This window comes from Danio aesculapii, chromosome 5, assembly GCF_903798145.1.
Source record: "Danio aesculapii chromosome 5, fDanAes4.1, whole genome shotgun sequence".
NCBI classification, from domain to species: Eukaryota; Metazoa; Chordata; class Actinopteri; order Cypriniformes; family Danionidae; genus Danio; species Danio aesculapii.
In genome coordinates, this window is record NC_079439.1 from 26,712,390 (window position 1) to 26,722,983 (window position 10,594).

At 35.4% G+C, this 10,594-nt stretch overlaps 1 protein-coding gene across 1 annotated transcript in view; it reads right to left on the reverse strand.

Annotated features, from left to right (window-relative positions):
• rorb (RAR-related orphan receptor B) overlaps window positions 1-9,950 on the reverse strand; it is a 41,253-nt gene extending 31,303 nt beyond the window's left edge. Inside the window, exon 1 of the mRNA XM_056457770.1 lies at window positions 9,745-9,950. Within this exon, the coding sequence (XP_056313745.1) occupies window positions 9,745-9,751 (7 nt within the window). The 5' untranslated portion in view covers window positions 9,752-9,950. The remainder of the gene's footprint in view (window positions 1-9,744) is intronic.
• Between the last annotated feature and the right edge of the window lie 644 nt (window positions 9,951-10,594).

The following is a 10,594-nucleotide window of genomic DNA, read 5'->3' on the forward strand; positions in this document are numbered from 1 at the left end:
TATAGACTGCATGTAAACGTATGCTGAAACACATATTGACTGTTTCACAAAAATGTAGCTCTGACCATGTATTTTCAATTAGCCTGTGTTGCAAATGTTACTCTGAAAATGTTTTAACAAAAAATTATTTTACAATTAAAATAAAAATGTACTATTGTAGATGACAAAGATTGAAAAGAAATGTCTTGAGTGTTAAATATGGCCAAGATACTTTTTTCACGAGTCCACAAGTATTTTTGACATCCAATGTTAAATACATACCCTTGTTTTTTTTTGTTGAGAAATAATTATATTTTAAAAATGTGCATTTTGAGGGCTCTAAAGCACTTTAAACTATGCGGTTTTCATAAGTTTTAGGAAACTCTTTAAAACAGACCTGAATGCGTTATGAGGATTGAATAAAACAGGTCTTATTTCATATTTTATATACAGGTAATATTTGATAAATAAAGTAATTATTGCGTTTTCTTCACAGCTGATATGTTCTTATTATTAAATTTTATTTAAATATCTTTTTGTTTTGAATTTAAATCACATTACACTTTATGGAATAGTCTGCTTCAGTCAGCAGCTAATTATAGATTTTTATATTTAGATACCTAATTTGGCTTAGTATTCATCAAAATGTCTCTAAATGTTGGTATCTCTCTGTGTGTGTGTGGGTGTGGGTGTGTGTGTGTGTGTGTGTGTGTGTGTGTGTGTGTGTGTGTGTGTGTGTGTGTGTGTATGTGTATGTGTATGTGTGCGTGTGCGCCTCTTTACGGCTTCCCTCTCAGGACGGGATGGTAATAGCTCGCCTTAGGCCACAATTTAATTCCATGTAACGAGGTCCTTCCCCAAAGTGGCCCCAGGAGCCCCTCTCTGAAAGAACCAAATTGATCAAAATCTAAGGGCCTCTCTTCACCTGAGAGCACAGTCTCTCGCTCTCTTTCTCTCTCTGTCAAGTTCATCTCCCTTCATCTCAGTTTCCTTATCTTAAGCTTTCTCTAAGATCACTCTTGCTCTTCTAAATCTCTGTAAGGGCCTCTTTTTCAAAAGCTCACACGAACGGTTCAATTACATACATATTTGTTCGACATTTCCTCTTTACATTTCGTGCTGTTGCTAAAGTAATTTTCCTAGGGGGCTTCTTAAAACGGATATAATGACATTAGCATGCTTTAAAATCTGCTTTAAAGAATTCGCTGCATACAGACAACAATTGAAAAGGAGCACTGTGAAGGTGCAATGGATCTGAAACAAGAGATTTCTGTGTATATACAGTACGTACAGTGAAGTTTATAGTCTGAAACCATTCTGAAACCAGAGGTAAAATGAAGAAATATTTAGGATTACATGTTGATAATTAAATAAGCAAACTAATATTGAGACTCTTTGATGATCAGATATTCTTGCTTCCACAAAAGCGCAAGATGCTCTTTGATCCCTGTTTTAAGATAATCCAGTTTTCATACAAACCTTTAGTCCAGAATTTATGTTAGAGATGCACAGATATTAACATTTTCGACCATTAGAAATAATCTCTTTATATTTGAAAGCTGATAAAATAAATATATACAGACTAAATAAAAGATAAATATCATTCGTAATATGATATGTTTACGCTTGGCTATGAAAACAAAATGCAAACAAATATTGTGGACAATTGGTTTATCTGCAGAAAAAAGGAAACAGCAAGAAAGTACCTAGTTTGTTATTTTTGCTCATTGCATCTTTTATTCATCATTGCAAATTGGAATTCCCATGTCCCATTTCTCCCACATTGCCGAAATTTAGCAAAGACTTTTTTAAAGTGTACATTTGCTCCATATTGTTCTAACTCACAATAAACTCACATTAAAATGATTAAGTCATGATATCAAGTGCAGTTCTGGCAAACAGTAAATGTAAGAACTTTCAAACTGTGTGAATTAATCCGATCCAAGTGCACTCCTACTGTAAAACATCCACTAATTGGTCTTTATTCACCCCCTGAGATCCAGTTTCTATAAGTTAAACTCCCCAAAACTTTCAAATAATACTGGAAAACACCACATCACCACCACTCTGAATAATATATATGATCTACTATGGTTAACTAGACTACAAGCTAAAGAGCTGCATGATTATACTGTTATATGTTTAAATTATATTGTTTTGTAATATTGTCAATTAAAATTGTCTTTTCCAAATTATGCTTATGGTATTCTGCTAGTTGGGACCTTATAACACACTCTCGTTGCAATTCTTAACTTTTTTATTTGGTATCTAATTCCTATTTATACTATCACACTTATTAGATTATACATTTAAGTATGATTTTCCTCATCCCTCAATGGTGGTTCGGTTTAGGGGTAGGGGTTTTGAGACATGTCTCCTTTTTAAAATTGTATGTTTTTTGTATAAAAATGAAATCCTATGAATGCATGCAATTTAGCCACCCTCTGCCAATACGGAAAATAGCTCATGATATCCTGAAAATAGCTCATTTCCTCATGATACGAGGCTGGATCTTTCTTTTATTGAGACAAAAGATTGCAAGATATAAATATTTCTGTCATTTGTAATTCATAGGTATTTTCTGAAAATGTACGTATTAGAATTGTTTTATGGGATCTTGATCTCTGTTCCGACACAATGTTTAAAAAGTTCAACAACATTACTTTTACTGACATTTTTATTAGTTTGACATATTGACATGTTCTGGCAAATTTCTATATATGTTATTTTACATACAATATTTTGTTTTAAACTATTAATGAAAAAAATAATTCTTTTAAATAATTGCATAGCATTTTTCAACATCAAAAGTTGTTGGCGTACAGATTAAGGTCCTATAAATCAAGATGGCACTTTAAATATACTGAACTTTAAATCTCAAAGTTAGAATTTAAGCTGTAAATAAACATTTTATAGACCATTTTGAGGGATGTAAACAAAATCAATGGTCCCAACGTATTTCCTGTTTTATATTTATAATTTATATAGCTTCCAAGAATCTAAAAAGAGCCACATATTGATAAATAATGTTATGATAGCTGTTTTAACATTAAGTCATGATTGAATTGCCTCTTGTTACAGTTATGAAATAGTTTGATAACAAGCAGGAAATGTTTATGGGCCAAAGACATGACTACATTGAACAAGTCTATAGTGTGCATTTCTGTGCATATATATATATTTAGCTCATATTTCGGAACATTTTCTGTTTCAGCTAAAGCCTGATAATGATAATATCTTCATGGTATAATCTTCAGCTATTTTCTCGAATAATGTACTTGCAGGCGTTGACGTTCAACCTGTTTCACCAAGGTCCACTCACTTTGCGCTTTCTTGCCTCTCCACTGCACTATATTCGTGTGATTTTCTTTAGACCTCAAACTGGACATGTCTGTCTTGACATGTATGACAAAACAAGTCTGTGCAAACAGATTTTCTGATGCAACTGAAAGTGAAAGGAGTGGAAACTAACTGTGAGCAATGGGTACACAAGCCCACCACATATGAGAGAGAGAGAGAGAGAGAGAGAGAGAAAGAGAGAGAGAGAAATAGCTGCACTCTAGATCCGATTTCTGTGTTACATAACTATGTGTTTTAATTCTTCCTAAAGCACAAGACGGAATTTCTATCTCCTTCTTGCCTGAGGTGGAAGTCTTTCAGTGTAAAGTTGCTATCTGAACACTGTAGATCGTGCTGAACTGACTTCCAGATATAAACCCATGAAATTCATACCATATGTGTGTTTGTCATGTCTGAGGACGTTCTCCAGTGGTGTCAGCTTATCAAAGCCTCAGGTGCCACTCTCCGAAGCACATATAACTGAATGAATGAACACCTAGCAAAACCAGTCAAAGAGAACTAATAAAACCCACATGCAGCAGAGAAAACATGCAGAAATGTCGCCGCTGCAGTACCATAGGGAGAAGAAAATGCAAACATTAAATGGACACATTTACCCTTACGATTGAGGCGCTCTCAGGGCTGCTCTCTCATGCACACTCAACCATCTCAAACAAGGGCTCAGCAAACAGATGACACACTCTAGTCCACACATTCTCAGTCGATACCAAAGACATGCTCACAGAAACACTACAGGGAACGAAGCCGTCACACTCAGAAATAGATGTCAAGATGCTATCTGGCTGACATTATGTAGTCACCTACAAGGAAAACTTTGATGTGCAGTATTTATTATTAAGAGTGTAGATATCATACAGCAGTGTAAACGGATGGAACAAGGTCTGCAATATACTGAATGGATTAGGTTTGCGCTGGCTGCGCAACTCTGTTTCTGTCTCACTTTGGGGGATTACATCTCTTGGTTTTCTTTGCGTAATCTTTCACAGGTTATGTAAGTACAAGCCATTAGTCAGCAAACCAGCTACAACAAACAACTGACCACATGATATTAGGAACAAAATAAATGTGGGCTTCCAATTTAAAGTTTGCCTTGGATTTTTTTGGTTACATAGAGAAGCTAAAAGTCTGGAAAGAGTAAGATTTTATTTGTGTTGCTTCTGCTTAATAGGGCTGCATTAACATTTGATCAAAAATGCAATAAAACAGTAATAAAGTGAAACATTAAATGTATAAATTATCTAATTAAACGTATTTCTGTGATTCAAAGCTGAATTTTTAGCATCATTAAACAGTCTTCAGTGCCATGTGAGCCTCAGGAATAATTCTTTATCCTGCACAATAATAATAGTTATCAATGTTAAAAAACATTTAGCATTTTTATCAGATAAACATAATAATAATAATAATAATAACCAATAACAGATTATATCCTTATTTCAGATAATGCAGATGAATATCAAATACAGAGCATTAACTTAAAAGTAGAATCATACAAAATAAATAAATACAATAATAAACAACGTCATATAAATTAAGTAAACCAAACCAAAACACATACTAGAAAAAAAAGGGATGAGGGGTTGCTAATATCATAGCCTTATTTATTATTTTGTCACGTTACATGTTTGCTAGCATTGTGGGCCACAGAAATTTTCCTCATTTTTATCAAAATAAATTCCAATCCTTCCCTATAAACTGTAGGAGAGTTTTTTGAAAGCTTTAACTCGTCCTAACTCTGAGATCCACTCGAAGATCGGAGATCTACTGGAAGATTCACAGTTTTTAACAATCACCCATTTGATTAGCATGAAACAGCTCTGTATCCACTGTGATTCAGCTTTATTCATGTGGCTTAAGGGACAGGGGTTACCAAGTACAGTTAAAGTCAGAATTATGAACCCCCCTGAATTATTAGCCCCCCAATTATTTTTTTTCCCAATTTCTGGTTAGCAGATTTTTTTCAACACATTTCTAAACATAATAGTTTTAATAACTGATTTCTTTTATCTTTGCCATGATGACCGTAAATAATAATAATTTGTAATAATTTGACTAGATATTTTTCAAGACACTTCTATACAGCTTAAAGTGACATTTAAAGGCTTAATTAGGTTAATTAGACATGTTAGGGTAATTAGGCAAGTTATTGTATAATGATGTTCTGTAGAGTATCGAAAAAAATATGTAGCTTAAAGGGGCTAATAATTTTGACCGTTTTTATTCTAGCTGAAATAAAACAAATAAGACTTTCTCCAGAAGAAAGAATATTATAAGACATACTGTGAAAATGCCCTTGCTCTGTTAAACATCATTAGGAAAATATTTTAAAAAGAAAAAAAAAAAAAATCAAAGGGGGGCTAATAATTCTGACTTCAGCTGTATGTATAAGCTTGGGCAAAAGTCATACCGGGTCTGCAATATGTTTACAAGGTATTCATGCACCACTCTCCAAAAATACTGGACTTCTTGGCATTGCCATAATACATGAAATTGGTCACCTGCTTCTTCTTGGCATCGCCAGCATTCTGGATTGTTTTTGAAACCTGCTCTGAACAGTCTCTTAGGAGTCCAGTGAAATCAATGTAAAATTTTAAACTGTATAAGACGTGATCTAACATCTCTAAATGTTAATTTTAAATTCCCAGCAATTTTTCTCCAGTTCTTATCTTCAAATGTGCATCCCAAGTCTTTTTCCCATATTATCGTGACTGCAAAACCTATATTTTGACTTGTTTGACTAATGAGTAGTGCAAAACATTTAGAAGCTTCATGGCCAGTGCCTATAATATTGCAGACCATGTTATCAATGTGTTTACCTTTAGGAGAATTTGAAGGGGAGCCAAAGGCATTTGAGAGCATATGTCTCAACTGTAGATACCTCCAGAACTAATTATAAAATGTGATTGTCTTCTTAATTCACCGGATATAACAGTAGTTGCAATGTATTGATAGTTTTGCTTGGTTATTGTTGGCCTACTGCCTGCTTATAGATTTAGAGCAGTTTGTAATGCATAATCCATGTTGGTTATGTGGTCATGGTGTCAAACAATGCTGTATTTATTGATCTGCCTCTAAACTTAAAACTTTAGTAAGCTAAAAGATTGCTTAAACTTAGAGCACAACACATGTATAAAGTACATCCTGCATTTTAGACAGCAATAATATCTATACACACAATTTATGTTAGTTTACAGTAGAAATAAAGCTCAGGGTTGATGCATATTGATCCTGCTTTTCTCTGAGCTGAGCCACGCAACGTCAAGCAGGTCGATAGAGAGATGGCCTCTCACTCCGGACGCCAATGTGATGCTAAAAGCTATTGGCATTAGGAGTTCATGCGTGACGGTCTCTCTTTGTGTTTGAGCTGGAGCAAGGACTGAAATGAGCATGGACAAAGCAACAAGGCAATGCAGCTGAGAGACGTGCATGGACATCAGAACTTAATATGAAGTAAGCACAGGCCAGATGTGTTTCTTATAAAGGCACAGAAGCAAAACAAGGGTCAAACAATCAAGATGTGTTGTGTTGTTTGTGTGTGTGCGCAGTGTGAATGTGATCTGTGTGTGACAGGAGTTGTGGGAAAACTAAAACCAGCTCTAAAACAGCACTGCTCTCTGTAATGGAGAAGACGTGGATTGGAGCGGATGTAGAGCTAGAGTTACGAGATTGGGTACCACAGTCCACAGTCCATCAGATATACGCAAGTCCATCTCTGATCAATGAAGAAACCTGATAAATGTTTTGACCAATAACACACAAACAAACAAGCCAGTGCACTACTGCTGTTCTTCACTTTTAGTCACATTTCTACTTCTTTTAATACCTGTTTTAGTACAGTGAAAATGTAATGCTCGTATATTAAACCAAAAGAGATGTTTTAGGTTAGTTTTATGTTATAAAATAATACTAAATAAATTAATAACTGTTCTCTGAAAGTCCTCTGAAATTAATATTTTGTAATAGCATATATCATATGACGGTATTTATATATTAAATTTATAATATGATATGCTCTGAACTTTTGTTGTATGGAAAGATGCAAGAAACCGACTTAAACTTAACATCTCCCTATTCCACTAAACAAAATAAAAGTAATTTAGTTTTGGTACAAAGTAAGCATGACTAAATATTAACAGAATTATTAGCATTTTGTATGTAGCCTAATCTAGCCCTCAAGAAAAGAAAAAAAAAACTTTTTGTCTGCATAAGTCCAAAACCAACTGAAATGTGAAATGAACAGATTCAACTATATTTATTAGCATATAATCTTAAAGTTAAAGGTACAAAAGCTGTCACTGAGGCAGTGTCCTTTCAAAATACGTATTTTTTGGGTATTTTGCACCTTTAAGGTACAACATGGACAAATTTAGGCTGTAATATATATCTTTAAGGTACCAAAATGGATCCTGTAGATACTAACATGTACACTTTAATTAAGTGAACCTTCACTGTGTGTTAATATACAATTTCAACTATTTTTCACTTAATTACAGTAAATCAACTGTCATTGATAGACTAATTCAATTTTATTGTCTTCATTTCATCGACTATAATGTTCTCTTTCAGGCGATTGAGAAACAAGATGTTCATTAAAAACAAAAAAGTTAGAAGCAACAAGAACTCTGTACTGATTAGTCCCATTACTAATTAAAACAAATGACAGAAAATTTCCCCGACTTGTCATACACTAAGTAGCCTAATCTAGTCTTTAAATCCCGTGGTTCGTATTTTTAAATGTCAATTCAAATTGAAAATAACTGGACTATAAAAAAGGCTATAGGGTACGTAGATTAAATCTGTATATCTGATTACCTCACGACGAGTTGGTTGAACTGTTATTTGAAAGCACGAGGCCCGCGCGCTCTAGACTGAAGTGAGTGTCGGAGAGTCGGGCTCGGTGAGGCCCCAGACACTGATGTGATTCTTTCTGACACGGTCCTCTGGGGCACAGAAACAGAGACGCAGAGAGCTGCTCTGGGGGCGTGTATAGGTTGTGACACAGAGATGGAGAAATTGAGTTTTTGGTGTTTCCCAGGGCGTGCGCGCTCAACTCGGCAAATACATCTGCCTAGGAACTTAAAGATTTTCAGTGTTTACAAACAGTGTGGATTCGGCGGACTAGGAAAAATATAGACACAGTGTTTGTTTAAGATATTTTTAATATTAAATGGATACTATCGAATAACAAATCAGTGTGCTTGAATTAATCAGTTGACTAAAATCTAAATCTTTAAATTTGTACATGGTATTAGGCTTGCACTTTTATATCTGTATCTTTTCTAATAATTTTAAATATGTGTATAAATGCTGTGATAAAGCCCTGTCCATGAACATATTTTAAACATATTCAAATGTTAAAAATATCTTATCCCCTAGCCTATATAAAAACGGTATGAAAGCACATTTAAAGTATTATAAAAAATATGGCAGCGCATTAATAGATAACTATTTTATCCATAAAGTGCCACGCATGAATGAAAGTGTTCTGACTTCAAATAAATATAAATTATAAGCCACATTCTTCACATCCTTTTCGCACCTTATTACTAAAGCATATTTTTCTATACAAAAAGTCTTCAGACACTTTTTTTATTAATACATAAAGTCCATGTTATCACAGGTGCAGTGGCAATAAGTCTGAAAGAGCGCGTGGGATGGGCAGAGCGCGCGTGTGTGAACTGCTCGCGCGGACTCTGATGCTGCACTTCGACGCTTTCAGCGCGCAGCGGCGCCTGACTGACGGAAATGGGTCAGTAGAGCGCACCACCCTAACACTAACCCCACTACACCCACACAAGTGGTCTGCCTTAAAATGTTACCCACCACACTTTTAAAAAATATCAAGGGAAAGTTTTCACGCAACTGTTTCCATTAATCTGCTGACCTGTGAAACCGCTTCCCGCTAACATGTCTAATTAAAAAGCCGCAATTTCTGACATGCAAATTAAACTCAAAGCCCAAGGTTCAAAGTAATATAGGCTACATAATTGTGCATTTCAGTGCAAAGTCTTTATAGGCTCGTAAATTAATTTACACTCTTTAGCAAAGTTGAAGTGGAGTAAAGTCTCACATGAACTGTCTTGAGAAAGTCGCGTGTATTACTCCGTCTCCATGAACACAGGACTGGGAAAGATGCGCGGTTTATTTCTCTTAATAGGTTTTCTGCTCGCATGACTGTGAAATACAGCTGACCAAAACAGACTTCCCCCTCACATGCACGTTACTCTGAAATATTTCTCCATCATAAAAAAAACTTCAGTTCAGTATGACTTCGTTAAACACGCATCTTTCTAAAGGAACGTTGACAAGACTCGGGATGAAAATAAAATAAAAAGATAGGCTAAATAAATAAACACCCTATTCTTCATTATTCAAATGAGCTGTCACAAACAGTTGTATTCCTACCTCGCATAGTGTTGGCGACTCGCTCCCGAACGCGTCAGTCATGAAGAAACAAACAGAAAGAAACAAAATCCTCGGTAGTGTAGTTTGGTCTCGTCAAAGTGGGTGACTACTGTGCAAAACCATTCCAGAGGTGCGTGAAGCGGTGCTCGGACTCTTCAGTTGTGCGGTAAGGCCAGCATGCGGGTTTTCACATGACATCTGCGAGCGCGTATACCCAGCGGAGGTTTTCACTGTCTCCGTGAGCGCAGGGAGAGCGCGCACAGGCTCACAGAGGCTCGGATTGGACTGACACTTTTCGCTCCTCCCACTTTCTAGCGTCTTCAGCAGCACTAAGCAGACACAGGCACTGCGCGGGGCTTTGAGTTCGCGCACAGACTGATCTTTGCCACACAGCTTTAGCATCAACAGTAATTATTTAAATCATTCCTCTCGCACCTTTCGTGTTATCTTCAGTTGTTTTTTCTAGACTATTTTTTTCTGTCGCAAAAAAAGAAAAGGTATAGCCTGGAGGTTTTTCTGAATGTAATAGAAGAATAATTGTGCTGCGTGGATGGTGTGTTGATACTCAGCCTATTTAGTTTCTTTACAGGTTTAAATTTAAACAGACTTTCAAATGCATGAACATGTACATTTATATTTAATATTTTGCCGACTATAAATACCAAACCTTTTAGCGTTCTTATTTAGGGTTTTTATTGGGATCTAAGTCCAGTGAGGAACCTTTAGCACCAATGGAACATTTCCAAAGCACAAAATGTTATTTAAAATGATTCTCTGGATATTTTAAGTGTTCTTCACTCGGAAATTATGGTCTTTAGCATATGTGAAAGTAAAATGTCATTTATTTGTT